Below are 18,124 nucleotides of genomic sequence, written 5' to 3' on the forward strand. Positions count from 1 at the left end.
GATGTCTGGGCTCTATTTCAAACCTGTTAATTCAGATCTCTGGGATGTGGGGTCTGGGCACTGATGTTTTAAAATCTCCCCAGGTGATTATTATATGCAGCTAGGGCTAAGGACTTTAGTCACTGAGGAGTAAATGTGATGCTGAAATTATCTTTTAGATCTAAATAACTTTGCATTTATAGAAATAGCATCTTTAGCCTGTGATGGAAAACAGGTGCCTTGAACAAAATAAATGAAAAAGGAACTGTACAGAGAAATACGAACCTTCTCAGAGTGCTGAATATTTAGGGGCAAGAGCTTGTCACAGGGAATAATTTTGTCCAGTGGAAAAAAATATTATAAATATTTTTAAAAAACAAATAAAATTTGTTGAGTTTACAGATCTATTTTCTAAGAGTTTATCTTACACCAGGGCCTCTGTTAAGAGCTCAACATATATTACCTGTGAAAGTTGTCAGAATCAAAATGGAGCAACTAATGTTAAGAAAAAACCCTGATAAATATGGCCAGGGAAGGCTAGGAAAAATTAGTTCTCACCCTTGTATGCCTGATGATGAAAAAGGCTCTGCAAAAACCAAAACCTTGCGCAAAGGCTATTACAACCTTACACAAAAAATACTTTTGCAATGACATCTGCCCAGCAACTTCCTGAGCAACCTCGGATTGGTGTCACCCTTGTTATTGATCTCTGCAGGAAATTATAATTATTTAAAAACAATTTTGCAATTCTCTTCAACTTTTTTTCCTTTAAAAATTTTCATTTTCTTTTAAAAACCCCTCTCTTCCTTTACCTTCCTAAATATGCACATAGTTAACTGTGGCATACATATTCCCATTGCAATGCACTATTCCCAAATAAGCTTTATTTTGTTTTAGAGAGCCTCTCTCTGTCTGTTATTTAGGTTAACAGACCTTATTTAATCTTTTGACAACCCCAACTAGGCAGATACATAAAAAATTCCAGTTCTATGACAGAAAACTGAGTCTTAGAAAGATGTATAGGATCATACAACTAGTAAATGATGGTACTGAGTTCATATTCTAAAACCCCAGTGCTAAACCATTATGATTTACTAACTGATCAAAACATCTTCCTTTAACCGAATAAAAGCACTTTCTCTCTAAACTGAGATTTATGCCTGGGGGTTGGATCACAAGTCCTGCTCCTCAGTTCCTTGCAAAATAAAATGCAAGCAACAAGAAGGAATTCTTTAATGGTTACACACTTAAAAGCACCAACACATCAGGTCTAAATAATTTATATCAACTTGATTAATGAAGTGAGTGTGGAAAAATTACATAGAAATCAGAAACCTGTTTTGTAACTACTGTCATGCCATCTCTCTGAGAAGCTCATGTTGATAGTCAATGGAGAGCTAAATGTGAAAATGCATTATGGAAAGTACCATAGAAGCTATTATTAATTTCAGTTTTTCTCAAATTTAATGCCACTGAAATAATCTGGGCTGGGCTTTCCTGACAATTCTTCTTTTTCATGCTCAATGTTTAAAATAATATCATAGTGCACATCAACCAATCAAGAAATGAAGAAGATGGCAGAAGGAAAAAAACATTCAATCCAAAACTGTGACTTTGATCAACACTGAGAAGTCTTGTCTTTTCATTTTATGAACTATATATAAAAAACAGATGAGGTGTAAATGCCGTGAAAGCACAAACTTAGAACATCTGACTTCCCAAATTAGTAAAAGTCATGATTTTATAAAGTTATAGATTAATGAAACATACCCAATACCTTACATATGCCATTAATACAGACATTTCTGCTGTTGCCGCCTTCAAAGCAAGGGGTACCATCAATGACAGCATCCAGCATTTTCTCAGAAAACTGGCCATCTATGGGTCGGCAGTAGAGCTCACAAGGATGTGCTGAAGGGAAAAAAGAAGGCAAATCCTTCAAAGTTAGCTTTTAGCTCAGCATCCTCCCCAGGATTCCTCTGTACTTATAACCCCCAAGTGTCATTTACTCTGACGATCCTATCTTTTTACCTGCTTGAGACACATCCTGAAATGTGCCTCAAGACACATTTCACACATCCAGGTGCTGAATCCAAGGATTATTTTTCCTCTTTGAAAACAAGTTTTATAATGAATTAAATTAAAAGATTGCTTTAAAACACTCTATTCTTTGCTGTAAACGATGACTCCTTTCTATTCAACATTGAATTGTGCTGATAAAATAAGGCACTGAGCATCTGGGGTTAGCTTAGAAAATAAGTTATTGCAACCAGCCATGAAGGACTCCAGGCAAGCAGGATGCCTGCTTGTTTCTTGCAGCAAAGTAAGTAGACCTCCAGGGGACAGGCATCCCCTCCCATAGGGCCAGCTCATTACTACCACAACCTCCATCACCACCAGCATAAACCTGCCCCAACAAATGTCCTCCTCCAGTCTAAGAGGTCCTTAGATTGACAACCATGTGGAAACATTTTTTTGTTGTTGTTCAAACTGAAGCCGACCTGCTTCTCATAGTGCTTCATCCCATCAGCTTGGGTCCTACACTGATTTCATTCTAAGGTTCAGTTTTCTACTCCATTGTGAATGAAGACAGGGTGATCTACAGCACAGGAATATTTACTTAATAAAATACATACCCACATGTATGTACACAGAATAACCAGAAAGATAGATCACATTTAAATCACAGATTGCCTTAAACATTTTAATAGTGAATACACGTATATGATAAGAAGAATTCAAATAATTTTCTTATGAATGTAATGAATGCTTTTCTTTAAGTGAAAAACACAACAATGTCTTCTTTGGCAGGGATTTTGGGGTCTCTTCTGGATGTGTTTATTATGGGCAGGGCTGTTAGTTGCTTCTTTGTGTGATCAGCGGAGGGCTCAATAGTACCAGCCATAAGGCTATTCGCCATGGGCCCACCTCACTGGGCTGGGCACCAAATGCCAAGACCAGGTGCACAGTGATAGCTGTGTCTGCTTGAGGGTGCAGTGATCCACGTGGCCAGGAAATGAAAGTGCAAAATTCACACACATGTAACCCTGAGCAAAAGCTCCAAATGCTGAAACACTGAACAAACTTGAGACTGAGGCCAAAAACATCTATTCAGAGCTTAAAAGAGATAAGTGAACTAGCTCAGAAGCAGAAAATTAGATATCACATGTTCTCACTTTTAAGTGAGAGCTAAACATCGGACATACATAGACATAAAGATGGAGATAGACTCTGGGGACTCCAAAAGCAAGGAGGGTGGAAGGAGGGTGAGGGTTTCAAAATTACATATTGTGTACAGTGTTCAATATTTGGGTGCTAGGTACACTAGAACCCCAACCCCTACCATTATGCATGTAATACCCAGGTAACAAACAAGCACATGTGCTCCCTGAATCCAAAAACAAACAAACAAACAACAAAGCTTAAAAGAGAAAGACAGGGCACATGTATACATATGTAACAAACCTGCACGTTGTGCACATGTACCCTAGAACTTAAAGTATAATAATTTTAAAAAATTTAAAAAAAGAAAGATAAAAGCCAATATGTAAATAAAGAAAACCAATTGATTTCACATAAGGTGCAGTGGATAAGTTGTCTGACAAGATAAAGTCAAAATGAGTTGAAGAGATAATTGGATAAAGAGCCAGTGGAAAAGTGTCGAGACTCTGGGACAAAGCATGACTTGGGATTATTGTGCAGCTCCATTTCTGGCAGCATGGTTAGCTCTGTTACTGGGCAAACTGGAATAGAAGTACTAAAGGGAGCAACCTGGGAACAAGTCTATTCTCCTAACGATGAGAACATCAATCCAGGTGCTGAATCCAAGGATTACTTCATTAAGACTTTGGTTTAAACTTTAGAATTGGATTTGGGATTTTGTATTTGGAATACATAAAGCAAAAATATAAAACAGCCCTGAATAACTCTGGAGCTTTTCTAAGGAATCATCTGTTTCAAGGCTGCTGGGAAGAGTTGGGACCACAGCATGTTCATTGCCGCAATGGAATGTTTATTCAGAGAGAAATGGACAGATTCACTAAGTTGCATTTACATAATGGACTGCTATGCAGCCACTAAAAGGAATGAAGTAAACCAGTAAACCACGATGCCATGATCTACTCAGTGAATCAAGAGGCAGAATTGGCAAATTGTGGTTCTATCTGTGCGGAAATGAAAACCTGCTGTTAGCATGGTTATCTTGGAGGAATACATTCAATGCAGTGGGATAATAATAATTCATTTTTGTTTCATTCTATTATGTGCACTTGCATTTTTATAAGACACATCTATTTCTTTTAAAAATAATAAGTCTTGGCCCTCACACAGGAAAACTGGAAAAGTCTTCTCTCCCCAGTGATATTTATGACACATCTCCATAAAGAGAGGCCCTAATTTCAAAACTTCCCTCCACCCTGTTTCCACAACACAGGACTAGTACATGCTTTAAGGCTAGACAGGTTAACTGAAGTACACTGTCCACGAGAAACACACATGTGTGTTGACTATAAGTATAGTGGTTTATGGAGTCTTAGAAATTATCTAGGAAATAACATTTGTAATAACAACAATGACAGCACACAGATCCTCTGCTGTGACTCTCCCAGAGCTCCCACCACCATGACCTATAGGTGTGCCTCAGGCCAGGTAGAACGCTGTGTTTGAAAGCAATCATCCTAAATGGAAAGTTCAGTGCTACTGAAGACTTTTATAAGGCTGAGCCTGAGGTCCTCCTTCTCTGTCCCCTCCTTCTCTGGCCTTTGTCTTTCATGGTGCTCTGGAAGGGCTCTCGTTATATCATTAAGTTGTCCTGTGACACAGGGATCTACAGGAGGAGGCAAGGGTGTTAATGGATGGTCTTAATTCTTGGGAGTCATCACTGGTATCAGAGATTCTCTGTGCCAGACATCAACCTTGTTGAGTTCATCATCTCTATAGAGTTGAGTACTTTCCTTGTCTCACATTTATTCCCCTGCCCTGATGCAGCCTTTTGTAGGGTCATGTGATTTTTGCCCTCTAGCTTTCAAGAGCTTTCAAGTCCATTTATAATTCAGCTAAGTGAAAGCTCTAAAACTAATTTACTAGTGAACTCTCACCCTCACATTGTCTGATTAATCCTCTCAAAGGGAACTTAGGAAAAGAGATGAGCTTACCGAATCAAAGTTCGCATTTTCAATTTTGCAGAAACAGGGTGACTCAACATTTTTGGATAATGATCTTAATAAATGATAGAAATGAAAGCTCTAACTTGCTAAAAAGAATGAAAATATTTCTTAGGTAAGGAAAAGTTTTGATGCATTTCATGTTTTGTGAATAGACTGGAATGTGAGTTTCATCATTTTAAAGAATCCAGTTTCTAAAATCCATTCACAGGCAGGGCTTCATGGGCATAAGACCTGTGCTTTTACCCAGGACCTCACACTTGGTTGAATGCTGTTGCCTCTGTCTTGCAATTCTTAATCATTTTACCTTTGAACTTGTGCTGGGTAAGGGAAGGCCAAAATGGGAAGGCGGTGTGCACATGAAGGGAAGTGCTGTGCACCCCTGCCGCTCCTCAACAGAGCCCAAGAAATACTAAACCTCAAAGCAAAAGGCATAACTTAAAATGTTTTATTGATGCAAGAAGTTATGTTTAACTTAAAAAGGAAGCTTAAGGACTAAAATCAAATTGGCTTGGGGGAAAAAACAAAAATGAAAACTTGTGACTGTATCACAGCCCAAAATAAGTCAAGTAATTACCAAGTGTCTGAACTCTTTGGCTAGTCTAAAATGGCATTCTTGTACTTTCTAATATGGTAATCTTACTGTAATCCCCACAATACACGGAAATATGTATTAGTGAAATATAAGAAGGCATTAAAGTGAATATATTCTATAGTAACCATAGAAAGGTATAAAAACAAAAGCAGAAATAATTTTTTAAAATGAATTAAACCCTTGTCATTGATGTTTTATTTTAATTTTATTTTTTATTTTTAAAATTTTTCTGTAGAGGCAGGGTCTTACTTTGTCACCCAGGCTGGAGTGAGGTGGTGCAATCATAGGTCATTACAGCCTCAAAGTTCTGTGCTGAAGCGATCCTCCCGCCTCACCCTCCTGACTAGTTAGGTTTACAGGCATGCACCACTATGCCTGGCTGTATTGATATATTAGATTAGGGTAAGTGCAGTACCCTAGAAATAGAAATAGAAAAAAGAGTTTTCTATTTACTGTGTAGTTTTAAGTTCTGTCTTTTGGTTAAGATGCTTAAGAAGTAAACTCAGAATCACAACTTAAATTATTTAAGCAATATAATAATTAGTCATCAATGTTTAAATGTTTAGAAAACACTGGTTTTCAAGGGCAAGATATATAGGTTTAATAAACTGAGCCTTAATCATAATAAAAAGGGTTGTTGGGTTTTCCACCAGAGCTCCTGGCTTATGAAATAATCGAAGGTTTTAAAGACATGAACATTGCCTTAGGGAAAATTCAAAATTCAGTGCATCGGTCCTAAGGAAATGAACTTAACCCAGTCCCTGTGTGTTTTTGTGCTTAATGACCAGGCTGCAGAGTCAGGCCTGGGCTAACTCTTGGTTCTATCTCATAGTCTGAGTTTGGGCAAGTTACATAGGTCCTCTGAACCTATTACCTCATCTGTAAAAATGGGTCAAAAATAGCTTTCCTTGAAGGGTTTTCTTGTGGAGATAAAATTAGGAAAAAATATATAAAGTGTTGTGGGAAGTATCACTGTTCACTGAGGGAGTAGAAAACTCTGCTGTATGTTTATTTTATCCTCTGGTGATTTCTAAAAGGATGCCTGGGAGGCTGTAAGGCACTCGATATCTGGCACAGAAAAAATGCTCCATACATCCTTGTTGACATGAATGAACTGCTGCCAGGGATGCCTGTCAACTAAGCAAAATAGCAACTCTGTAGACAGAGTATAATGGGGAAAGTCATCAGTGTGCTGTTCAAGGTAGTAGCTATTCAGGTTAGCAGATAAGTCATTATCTGCTAATGACCAAATAATAGCATAGGAATCTGTAAAGAAACTACTGGGATAGAGGATGAATGCTGATAGACTGAGTAGGAAGTAAGGTCGAGGGTGGCAAACTTTATCTGAGTTAGAGAAGCAAATCAATCACTCCAAAGTGAGTGGGATTGATGTCAACTTGTGTAACTCTCACTTCTTTAGTACCTATTGCTTTGCTAGTCAAAAAGTGGGCACATGATGAATGCTTGCAAACAAATGAAAAGCAAAGCTGAATCAAATATTTTTATTCCAAGTCCAGCTACTTGAGCCATAAGAGATAGGTACACACAAATTCAACTGTGTATCTGGGAGGGGGATCTCATACTAAGCACATGTGATGCCACTGGAGCAGCTATGCTATCTTAGCTTTGACAGGCTGCTCATTCAGAGTCTACAGGACCACTGACCCAAATAGTTTTAACAAATTGAGAATGTGCAGGATATACACATAGATAGCACGGACTGGATGTGCCTTTCATCACTTGGTAATTTTGGAGTACACCTGGGTATATGCATGAGTTTTCCTGTATTCAAATGCCTGACTCAAGAAACTAAATTGCACCAATAACCGAGTGGTTTTTCCCTCTAGAGCATAAATGACACCAAACAACTGGGGGCAAGGAGAAATCATTGCCCTTGACAACTGAGAGCCATCAGGGTATTTCAGATACCTGAGCTGAGCAAAGCACTGCAGAATCTTTCTTTCAAAAGCTATTGCATAAGTCTAACAGCCCAAATACACGATTCTCAAATCTGTGATTTTTCTTGTGTCCTATCACCCTGGATTTTTTGGAACTCAAAAATCATGAACAATTTGATTAGCTATTTTTTACTACCTTGCCTTAAATTTCTTTAACACAGGAAAATCTTTTCTGTTTCATTTCTTACTCAGATAACAACAACCAACAAGAATATGTTTTTACATGTTGATCTCTGGCTAACAGTCATTGATTCTTCCTCATTTTAAGGAGAGAATGTGTCTGGAAGTTTTGCCAAGGCCGCTGTTCCATTCTCCAACTCCATTATGTCCCCATCCCTCTTGTGCAACATTCAGATGTTTGATTTTACTTTTTACCCTTCTCATACACCTGTACGTATAAAAATGTTGATTTCTGGCCCAGAGCTGGCTTTTGTTCTTTCCTTCCTATTTTCTTGCCTTTCTGCCTGTTATTCCACTCCCACTCGGAATGACTCTATTTTGAATGCCTTCCCTTTTCTTTCTTCTGGTGGAAAGACTGCTCATGAAAGCATGAGTAGTCTTCAGAATCATCAACTGCTTCACTGGAAGCCTTTTTGTTGCAATTACTTCAAACCCATAATGACCTTCTCTTTTGAATTTCTGACAAAATCACAGTCAGTTCCTCGTGTCCATCAACAAGCAATTAGTTACTGAATTCCTACATGCCCTATTAATGGCTCACTTGCACCTCAGCTGTTTTGAAGTGAGTCACCATGTTTTATAAACTTATTTTATCTCCCACAAAGCCCAGACAGAGTTGAATGTATTCAGCCTTCAACATTTACTGATCAACTTAACCAGGTCAGTGTTTCCATCTTCTAAATTACAAAATTCCTGGGGTACAATTTTCTTTGTTAAACTTGGTATGGATCACAGAAACCTTGACTGACAGACAAATGCTTTGAGAATGGCTGTTCCCTAGATCTGAGATACACCATTACAGCTCCTTACCTGGGTTAAAAATGGGAAACCAGTGGTAGAGTTCATTCTTGTAGGGAACAGTGTCAAATTCACTGCACTGCATCTGCCGAAATGTTGGTGCCTCTGAGCGACAGGGGTGGACGTTGCACAAGCGATAGCGTTTTCTTTCTCCAGTGCAATATTTTCCTCCAAACTTTGGCCTACAAATGAAACAGACAAGCTATTCTTTTAGTTTGCTTAAATGCCAACATTTTCCTTTGAATTTCCTGTGGTATCTGGTCTTGACAAACGATGTCTCTCTATGCCCTCAAAACTTACCTTTTAAATAAATGCTTCAAATTTTACACATTTTTTCCTTGCCTGCCAACATTTCAGTCCTAATGTATAGTAGCTTATTTTGAAATAGTTTATATATTACTTCCACCTATATATCCTCCAGCTGAAATCTATTTCAAAAAGGATACATTTTCCTTCCAAGTATGCTCCTTCTCTGATTCATATTTGATGAATTAAAAGTGGTCAGATTTCAGAATCATCCATCTGTGCCTTCCTTGGATCCCACAGTCAATCAGTTGCCTGGTCATCAGCTGTCTACTTACATTTGTTTCATACAATTCAACTTTACAATAATCAAACCAGTCCAATTCTTATCTTCATTCCTATCTCTACTTTTAAAATTCTTATCTCCATTTCTATCTCTACTTTTAAAATTAAACCCACAGTACAAGCAATTATCAGGTTAAATTTTCAGATGACCTTAATTATTTTAGCTTCTGTTTTAAAATCTCTAATGGCATCCAATGGTCACATCAGCCTCCTGAGCTTGGCATTCAAAGCCCTCACAATCCTGCCTTAACTCACCTTAACAATTTACTCCCCACACTCTGCTTCATGTTACACTGCTCTAGTGGTGCCACCTGCCTTATTTGCTATTTCTTTTCTGCGCCTTTGGATAGATTTTTTCCTCCCTTAAAGTCTCCACATATATACATACTGCTCATGCTTGAAGAACCAAATAAATGCTACCTCCCTCATGAATCCTTCCTGGATTTCCACCAGAAGTAATTTTTTTTCTCCACTTCAGTGACACTGTGTGTGCCAGTTGCCTGCACGTCCTGAACCTATCATTCCCAAAGATAGTTCTTTGATGGCACAATCGAAGCTCTGTGTCCTCTGTGGTGCCTAATAGTACTTAGGGCGCAGAATGCTCTTAATAGATATTCAATGGGTGAATAAGTTAATCTTATTTTAGAAAAATCACTCTTCGATTTTTCTTTCCTTTGTGTTACACTTGAGGGCATAACAGCCTTACTGTCAGGATCAATGGATCACTCATAATGGGAGAGGGGTTTACAGCTCTCAGAGAGGTGAGGAAACTATCCTTTGAGAAGGTTCCTGGGCATGGCTTCTGGCCTCCATCTTGGGGCAGTATCTGAATTGGGGAGTGTGCCTCCTATTGTAGGAGTGCTAATAGTCTGGAGTTTTAATTTGGCATTATCTTTTTGTTAGGTGGATCTGAACAAGTTACCTTATTTCTCTGAGCCTCAGTTTTTTTTTTTTTTTCATTTGTAAAATGAGCATAATAGTTTTTATCTCACAAGTTGTGAGTACTGCATGAGACAATGCACACACAGATTTAGTAGAGTAGCTAACACAGAATGAGAGCTCAATAACTGATAGCACTTTTTTGGTTATTGTGAATAATAATCAATCAGTATTTATATACTACCACATGCTCAACACTACGTTCAGGGAGAAGAGAGTGCAAACGAAGGTCAACCCATGTTCTATGCTTCCTAGAAGTTTACAATTTAGTTGAGGAGAAAAAAATAACCTATATAAGAAATGAGAGAAAATTTAAGACAGGAGTTACGTATCCCAGACTGAAAGTACAATGAAAGTTTTGCGAAGGGGGAAAGCCATGGAAATGAGGCTAGTTGGGAAGGATTTACGGAAGGGCTTGTCCTGGAGAATGGTCTTAAAGGATGGCTGGAAAGTGCTTCTCAGTGCAAAGGCAGAAGGCATGTTGAGTGAGCAGTCCAGATGAAATCATATCCCAGAGACACAGAAAGCCAGAACAACTCCATGAAGGATACAGGTGGTAGTGGCAGAGCCAAGATTTGAATCATCATCTTCCTTGATCCAAAGCCTGAGCTCTTATCCACTGTGTTACACTGCCTGACCATGAAATCCTGAGAGACAGAGAACTCAAATCCTGGCAGTCTAGTCAAGTACTGGTTGCAGCTGTAATTCTTGTTGGTTCTGTAGTACTTTGTTCTCCTTGAATGCCCATGAGATTTTCTATACCTCCCCTCCCTCAATATGGCCTGAGTAAGCTTGTGTTCCTCGCTCATGAAAGAGCTTTGACCAAGGCAGCTCACATAGTAGGCTCCTCATTTGTTGACTCCCTGTAGGAGGTACCAAGAATTGTCCTTGCTATTTAAGGTTAGGCTGGTTTTCTGTTTGTGATGATGGAGTCACACTCTATGACCTGGTATCTCTCCAATTCATTTCCATCCAATCAATATCACTGACAGCCTCTTATGAGCCAAGCTCTGCTGGGTTCTCACTAGACAGTTGACCTACGGCAAAGATGCAGTCCCAAGATCAGCTGGCTCATGCAGTGGCCTGAATCTGTGACTTGAATCACAGATCCGAATCTATGATGTGGTGCCACTGGCAGTGTTAGCAATGAATTTAAGCAAACCGGCAATGAAGAACAGGCATGTCCACTCACCCAAAGAGACTCTATGACCAACTGTGGCCTTGGAGGTGAGAATTAGAACTACTTTCTCCTGACGCCAGGTTAGAGATTCATCCTTCACTTCCTCAACTAGGAGTTCCCTTCTCGGGTAGCCACAGGTCACTGACCAGCCTCCCAAGAAGGTTAAACACTGGTGGTGTCTGAATATACAGCATTGACAATAAGTCTCAGAGCAAATTGCCTTTCTTTTCTGATCTCTCAAATGAAAATGGAAATCACATTTCTGGATCACATGGAAACAAACTGTTAAATGACAATTTTCTCTAAAAATAAAGTACTCTATGAGAAACTCTTGGTTTTGAATTTTGGAAGTCACAGAAATCCGATATTTAAATGAAAACAACTTTCATCAAAGGGTGAAATTTTGAAATAATTTTGTGAAGAATTCCAAATGCATGTTTATAAATGTGGTAAATGATAAAGTTATCATAATAACTACTGTTTATTGACACCTGATTTTGTAGTAGATACTGTGTTAAATTCCTTACACATACTAACTTATTAACCCTTAGAAAAAATATATAACATATATAGTGTATATATGTATATATGTAATGTATACATGCATATATATACATATATACATGTACTTATATATAAATACCATACATCTAGGTAATACAGTTATTAACAAAAAGGATAAATAATCTTTGGAACTGAGATACTGAGGGATAAAATCACTTTTATTGCTTGCCTTTTAAAAAATGTGACTCCTACTCTTCAAAGTAGATAAATGTAAATCTAGGTAAAAGAAACAATGTAATTTCCACTTAAAGGAGGTATCACATATACACTTTCAAGAAATTACTTGGGAGACAGTATATCAGAAAATAATGACATTAAGAATGTAATGTGTATTTGGAAAACAAGGAAGTTTAAATTTACCTCATATATAATATTATGATACAAATAGAATATATGAAAAATTAAGCAATTTGCTTAAACAATTGAAAGTCACTTGTAAAACGACATTTACAGAATCCTTAACAGGCTACTATGGAACTTTAGGGCTTATAAAAATCCTTATCTAAAAATATTAAAAATAATTGTCCTCAAAAATGTATCTATTTTACTAGTTGCTTAAGGAAATAAATATTCTCATAACATTGTATATTCATTATCATTGAAAACAAGCTATAATCTTATCAGCAAAATTGGGTTTCACTAATCTCTACTGATAAAATGGAGTTATTTAAAAAGATTTAATTGCATAATCTCCTAGAGGCTTTCACATCGATTGCACATTTAAAATAAATTTGCTTTATTTCCCCAAATGATAAAATCAGCTTACTTTTCCAAGTTTTAATAAGAATCCAGTGCCAAGCCAAAAGGAAACAACACAAAACAGAACCACTTATTTTCCCACTCTCTGTGGATTTCTTGCTCCTTTTTGTCCCGGGGAACCCATTTAATTTCCCCGGAGGAGGCTTGGGGTCACTGAGGTCATGCCATTCAAGACTGCCCCCACCCCCAATCCCCAGCACATGTGGAGGGAAGGGAAATATATTTATCTGAACTCACTCAGGGTTGTTGCAGAGCCTCTCTGCACTCTGGACTCCAGCCCCACAGGTCCTGGAACAGTGGGACCAGGGTGACCAGCGGCCCCAGCCTCCAGGGATGCTCTCCGGTTTCTTCCCCACGGTGATGCACTTGCCTGCCATACACCACTGGAAAGGGAAGAGACAGAAGATGGCCGTGTCAGCAAGGTTACCATAGCAAGCTGAGCCAAGAGCCCTAGAAGTCTAAACCCAATTCCTGTAAGCAAGCCAGCTTTCTACAGTCAAACATCAGATGTCAAACAAGGAGGGACCCATACAAGTTTCTGCCAAGAGTCTTGGGTTTTAGAATCAGAGTTTCAGGAATGGAAGGAAACTTTACATTGCCTAATCACAGAGGTGCCACACAGTGTGGATGGCAGATTGCGCCGGAGATTGTAAATCAACATACTACTTCTTTCATTGAGAAAGTCTTGTTATGAAAAGCATGTCAGCTTAATATGCTTAGTAGCATAGTTGCTTAGTAACATAGTTGATTTACTTTCTGGTGCATGATCCTTATCTTGTTGCAAACCACAATAGTTCACAGACTGGCACAGTGAATAGCACTTCTTTATAGCTCTCTGGGTACTTAATGACTGCAACAGAGAACTCACCCTCTGCAAAAAGTCAATTTCACTGCCAAAACACACTAGTTGTTACGAAGTTCTTCATCATATCAAGAAAACAATTCTGCTTTCCTTTAACTCTACCCATTGTTTGCAGCTCTCCCCTTTTTTTTTTTTTTTTTTTTTTCAGACGGAGTCTCGCTCTGCCACCCAGGCTGGAGTGCAGTGGCCGGATCTCGGCTCACTGCAAGCTCCGCCTCCCGGGTTCCCGCCATTCTCCTGCCTCAGCCTCCCGAGTAGCTGGGACTACAGGCGCCCGCCACCTCGCCCGGCTAGTTTTTCTGTATTTTTTAGTAGAGACGGGGTTTCACCGTGTCGGCCAGGACGGTCTCGATCTCCTGACCTCGTGATCCACCCGTGTCGGCCTCCCAAAGTGCTGGGATTACAGGCTTGAGCCACCGCGCCCGGCAGCTCTCCCCTTTCAAGCAACTAAGAAAACATCCACTCTCTTCCGTCTTCAAGGCAATCCTTCCACAACTATCGGTTTAGGAGAGTGAATATACAAAAATGAAAACAAAGAGAAACGCTATGTGGTTGTCATGAATAACCACATTTCCTGGAGGATTTGGACGTGTTTTATTGCCTGATATCCTTTTTGTCCCCTTGTTTTTTTTGGCCACTGTGCATTTTATCCGGGTTCAATAATCTCAGTGAGGGGTCCTGCCACACTCAAGCTGCATATAGATGCCCACTAAACACATAAGCTCTAGGTCCACAAGAAACCCAGTTGAGAGGATATCAAACCTCTCTGAGTTCTGTGGTGTCTGACTTGCCTGCTTAGTAAAGCAGCAGAACTTCAAGAATGCAGTCATGTCAGATGATGAGAAAGAAGATGATAAGTGGCCTAAATCCTGCATTTTTGGGAAGAAGAAGCTGCTGGCTTACCCTTTTCAATCTTCAATATGTGAGAAAAAAAAGTCAAAAGGAAGGCTGATAATAAGCTTAGGAAATGTTGACTATAAACTCCATAGAAGTTCATCAGGGAAAGATGAAACAGATGTTTTGCAAGTGAAGCATGAAACTGAACCTCAGCCCTCCCTCCTTAACTACCTGCTCCCAATGCAGGTTCACCAGGAGTGGTGGATGTAGGGTGCTCTCCTCTGGCTGGTCTGACTGTATGACCTCCATCTACTGCTCTTCCCTCAGAGAGAGCTGCCCTCTAGGGCCTTCTCCTCAGCTCCTCCCAAGAACTCTGCCCACCGCCCTCCCACCTCATTCCATGGCCTGACACATCACCTTCTTCTCACCACATTGAGTTCCATCTGCAGCAGCATCCAGCTTAGAACGACAAAAGCCCTTCACGGAGCACCACAGTGTCTGGCAGACGTTCTAGAAAACAAATTGCACTTTTTTTTTGTATTTTCAAAACTTGCCCCAAAGCATTTCTATCGCTATGGTAAAATATGCACACTCATCCACACACTCATAATAAATGCCACTGTTGCTAGTGACTAAGAGTGACAGAAAGTAATCATTAGAGTTTGCAGTTCAAGCTTAACTTGGACTTTGTCATCATTCATAAACAATGGTCTATAGATCATACTAGGTAATATGGAAATGAGGGATAAAACCTATTTTCTAAGGGTTGAGAGGGTCATTTCTATATGTTTGGCACAATATCTAGCACTCATTGCCCTTGGGAAGGGTAACTGGTGATCATCTATGAAAGGTAAATCTAAACCGTGACTGGAAGGCAACCTGATTACTAACAGTTGGGGGTTATAACTTGAGCCTGCTCAGTGAAGAAAACGGAAACTCTTCCATCTAGAAAGCCTCAGCTTGTTCACTTATTACCTAAAGTAGTCAGCTGGTTTCAGTTTCCAGGAAGACAGCTGCATATTCCTTCTTATTTCTGGACAAAAGAAGGTTGGCAGGATTCTCAGATGCCATCTGAAATGGCTTAGCTGCTTCCATCTATCTATTAGTATTTTTTTCTGTCTATTCATCTTCCATAGTTCTATCCACTTATTGTGTTCTACACTGCATGTGTTTTTTCATTATATGACTTCATATTTTAAGCCATTTTAGAAAATTATCAATCTTTCTCTCTCTAAACTTTGCCTCTCCTTTCTCTCCTTTTGGAACCCATAATTGTTGTTGATGGACCTTCTTATTCTGTGCTTTGTGTTTCAACCTCACTTTCATATTCCTCAGCTCTCAATCTTCTTGTATATGAAAACTGAACAAGCTTTCTCCTCCATCACACACCCCTAAGAAGCACCCAAATGGGATGGGAAGTAATTTTCTCAGTTCTAAATTCCAGTTGATTGATTTTCTTTTCAACTGTGTCAAGTCTGCTCTTTAATCCATCCTCTGAATTTTTAAGTCAATAACCACACTTTCCACTTCCAGAAGTTTTATTTATTCCTCATCATATCTGCCTTACATATATCTTATGGTATTTTTTTCTCATATACAATTCGTTCCTATATATTTATTTTATTATCCCTATATAAAAATTCAAATTTTGAAAGTTCTTAAGGGCTTATTGTCTCTTCTCACTTAGCTGAAGATAGACTACAGTAGATTTTGAATTAGAGGCTGAATTATGAACTCATCTGAAGGGTGGCTTTTTTTTTTTTTTTTTTTTTGAGATGGAGTCCCACTCTGTTGTCCAGGCTGGAGTGCAGTGGGGTGATCTCGGCTCACTGCAAGGCCCGCCTCCTGGGTTCACACCATTCTCCTGCCTCAGCCTCCTGAGTAGCTGGGACTACAGATGCCCGCCACCATGCCTGGCTAATTTTTTGTATTTGTAGTAGAGATGGGGTTTCACGGTGTTAGCCAGGATGCTCTTGATCTCCTGACCTCATGATCCGCCCACCTCGGCCTCCCAAAGTGCTGAGATTACAGGCATGAGCCACTGCACCCAGCCTAGGATGGCTTTATCTATTGGAGTTTCGTGCCACCTTGGTTGAGTGTTGGTTCCTCTGGGCCAGTTTTACCTTCATTTCCAGGCATCCATGGTATCTCCAGGCCAAATGTTTTATTTATTATTATGATGATTATTATTGCAGTGAAGGTACTCAAGCTATACAGCATACAAATTTAAACTCTAGATTAGCATTAGCATGGCCTGTAGTAAAGAATTTCCAAGTGAGAAAGTTATTCACCAATATTTCCACACACCCCCCCCCCACTTCCCCATTAGAAACCAGGCCGAGATGAAAGATGCTTCTCTCTCATCTCTCTTTCCTTTTGGTTGATTTCTTCCAGTTCATCCTTTCAGTGAAGCATAACTCTATGAGAATAGCAGTTCATGCAAAGGTCTCGGTTCTAATTCCTGGCCCTGTTCAAGGAGAATACATCATTGTCTCTTCCAACGTGGATGTGAAAACCCACATAACCCTTTTGTTATCTCCACTTCAGCCTCAATATCTATTCATGCTTATCACTCCTCCTTTTATTTTTTTTTCCTACTTTCTGTGGATTTCTTTTACTTTAAGTTCACTGAGCATTTAGAAAGGATGATGTGCTAGGTGAATGGTACACAGAAACTTTGTACTATTTTTTTTCAATTTATTTGGAGTTTAAACTATTTCAAAATAAAAAGTTATAACATGGATGATGCTACATTTTCTGGTATTTTAGGGTGTTGTTAATATGGAAAATGATGAGGTTATCTTGGCTGCCATATAAAGGGATTTGAAGTCTTCATTCACTTATCTATTGAGTGCCTACTATGTGCTAGGCATTGCTGAGTGTCAAGGATAAAAATTTCCTCAGAGAGCTGACATGGTAGGAAAGGAGACAGTCCAGTAAACAAGAACCTAAAATATAGTCTAATAAAGCTTTGACATAGGAAATTCAGGATAGGATATAAAAGAATATTTAAGCTGAGACTCAAATGATGAGCAGAAGGGATGATTCCGAGGAATCAGAGTGTGCAGGGTTCTAGAGGTTGTGGAGAACCCAGCACTTTCAGAGAATGGAGGCTGTTCACGACAGATAAACACGGAGTGCAAAAGAGGAGCTGACCAGAGATAAGTAGGGTGTCCCGTTTCTAGTAAACAACAGGATACCCTGGAAAACCCTTACTTCTATAAATCTTCTAAAATTGTGCATAATATATTTTAAATGCTTTTTTAAGTGCATCCTTGAGTCACCAAGAAAGTAAGGAAACTCCCCAAAGGCTAAAAATGTAGCAGAAATGTTAATCTGGAGATGCAAACCTAATTACTTAGATCTTCGATTTGTTAGTCACTTAGATATTGGGGACAATGCCTAGGGCCTATGTAAGGTAGGAAGTTGCAGACCTTCATATAAGACTTTGAATAAAAGGGTGACCTGAAATCTAGGTACACAGAAAACTTATCTCTTTTGACTTTAACTCTGGAAGGAGTGGCCAGATATTAGTCCTGAGAGTCGGTATCCACACTCGCCACCACGCTGCTCACGAAGTCAACACAACATCAAATCAATAACCTTTTAAACTGATCCAGAGATAGAAGTGAAAATTTTCTCTGAAAGAATGTGCTAGCCATCTGAGCCCTAAGGGAAAACCTGACATAAAGTTTTATAACTAAAAGCTCACAATAAAAGCAA

At 39.1% G+C, this 18,124-nt stretch overlaps 1 protein-coding gene across 3 annotated transcripts in view; it reads right to left on the bottom strand.

Moving 5' to 3' along the window:
* ADAMTS12 (ADAM metallopeptidase with thrombospondin type 1 motif 12) overlaps positions 1-18,124 on the bottom strand; it is a 366,598-nt gene that overhangs the window by 100,971 nt on the left and 247,503 nt on the right. For 2 of the 3 annotated variants that reach the window (XR_012414525.1, XM_073995108.1), the window contains exons 10-13: positions 14,819-14,911; positions 12,940-13,085; positions 8,685-8,854; positions 1,750-1,890 (exon numbers count right to left, since the gene is read on the bottom strand). Coding sequence is in view for 2 of the 3 variants with exons in the window: in XM_073995108.1 (XP_073851209.1) it covers positions 1,750-1,857 (108 nt within the window). In the remaining variant the exon portion in view is untranslated. The remainder of the gene's footprint in view (positions 1-1,749; positions 1,891-8,684; positions 8,855-12,939; positions 13,086-14,818; positions 14,912-18,124) is intronic. The other variant, XM_005556663.4, reaches the window with a different exon arrangement.

The sequence above is a fragment of the Macaca fascicularis genome, chromosome 6 (assembly GCF_037993035.2).
Source record: "Macaca fascicularis isolate 582-1 chromosome 6, T2T-MFA8v1.1".
Lineage (NCBI taxonomy): Eukaryota > Metazoa > Chordata > Mammalia > Primates > Cercopithecidae > Macaca > Macaca fascicularis.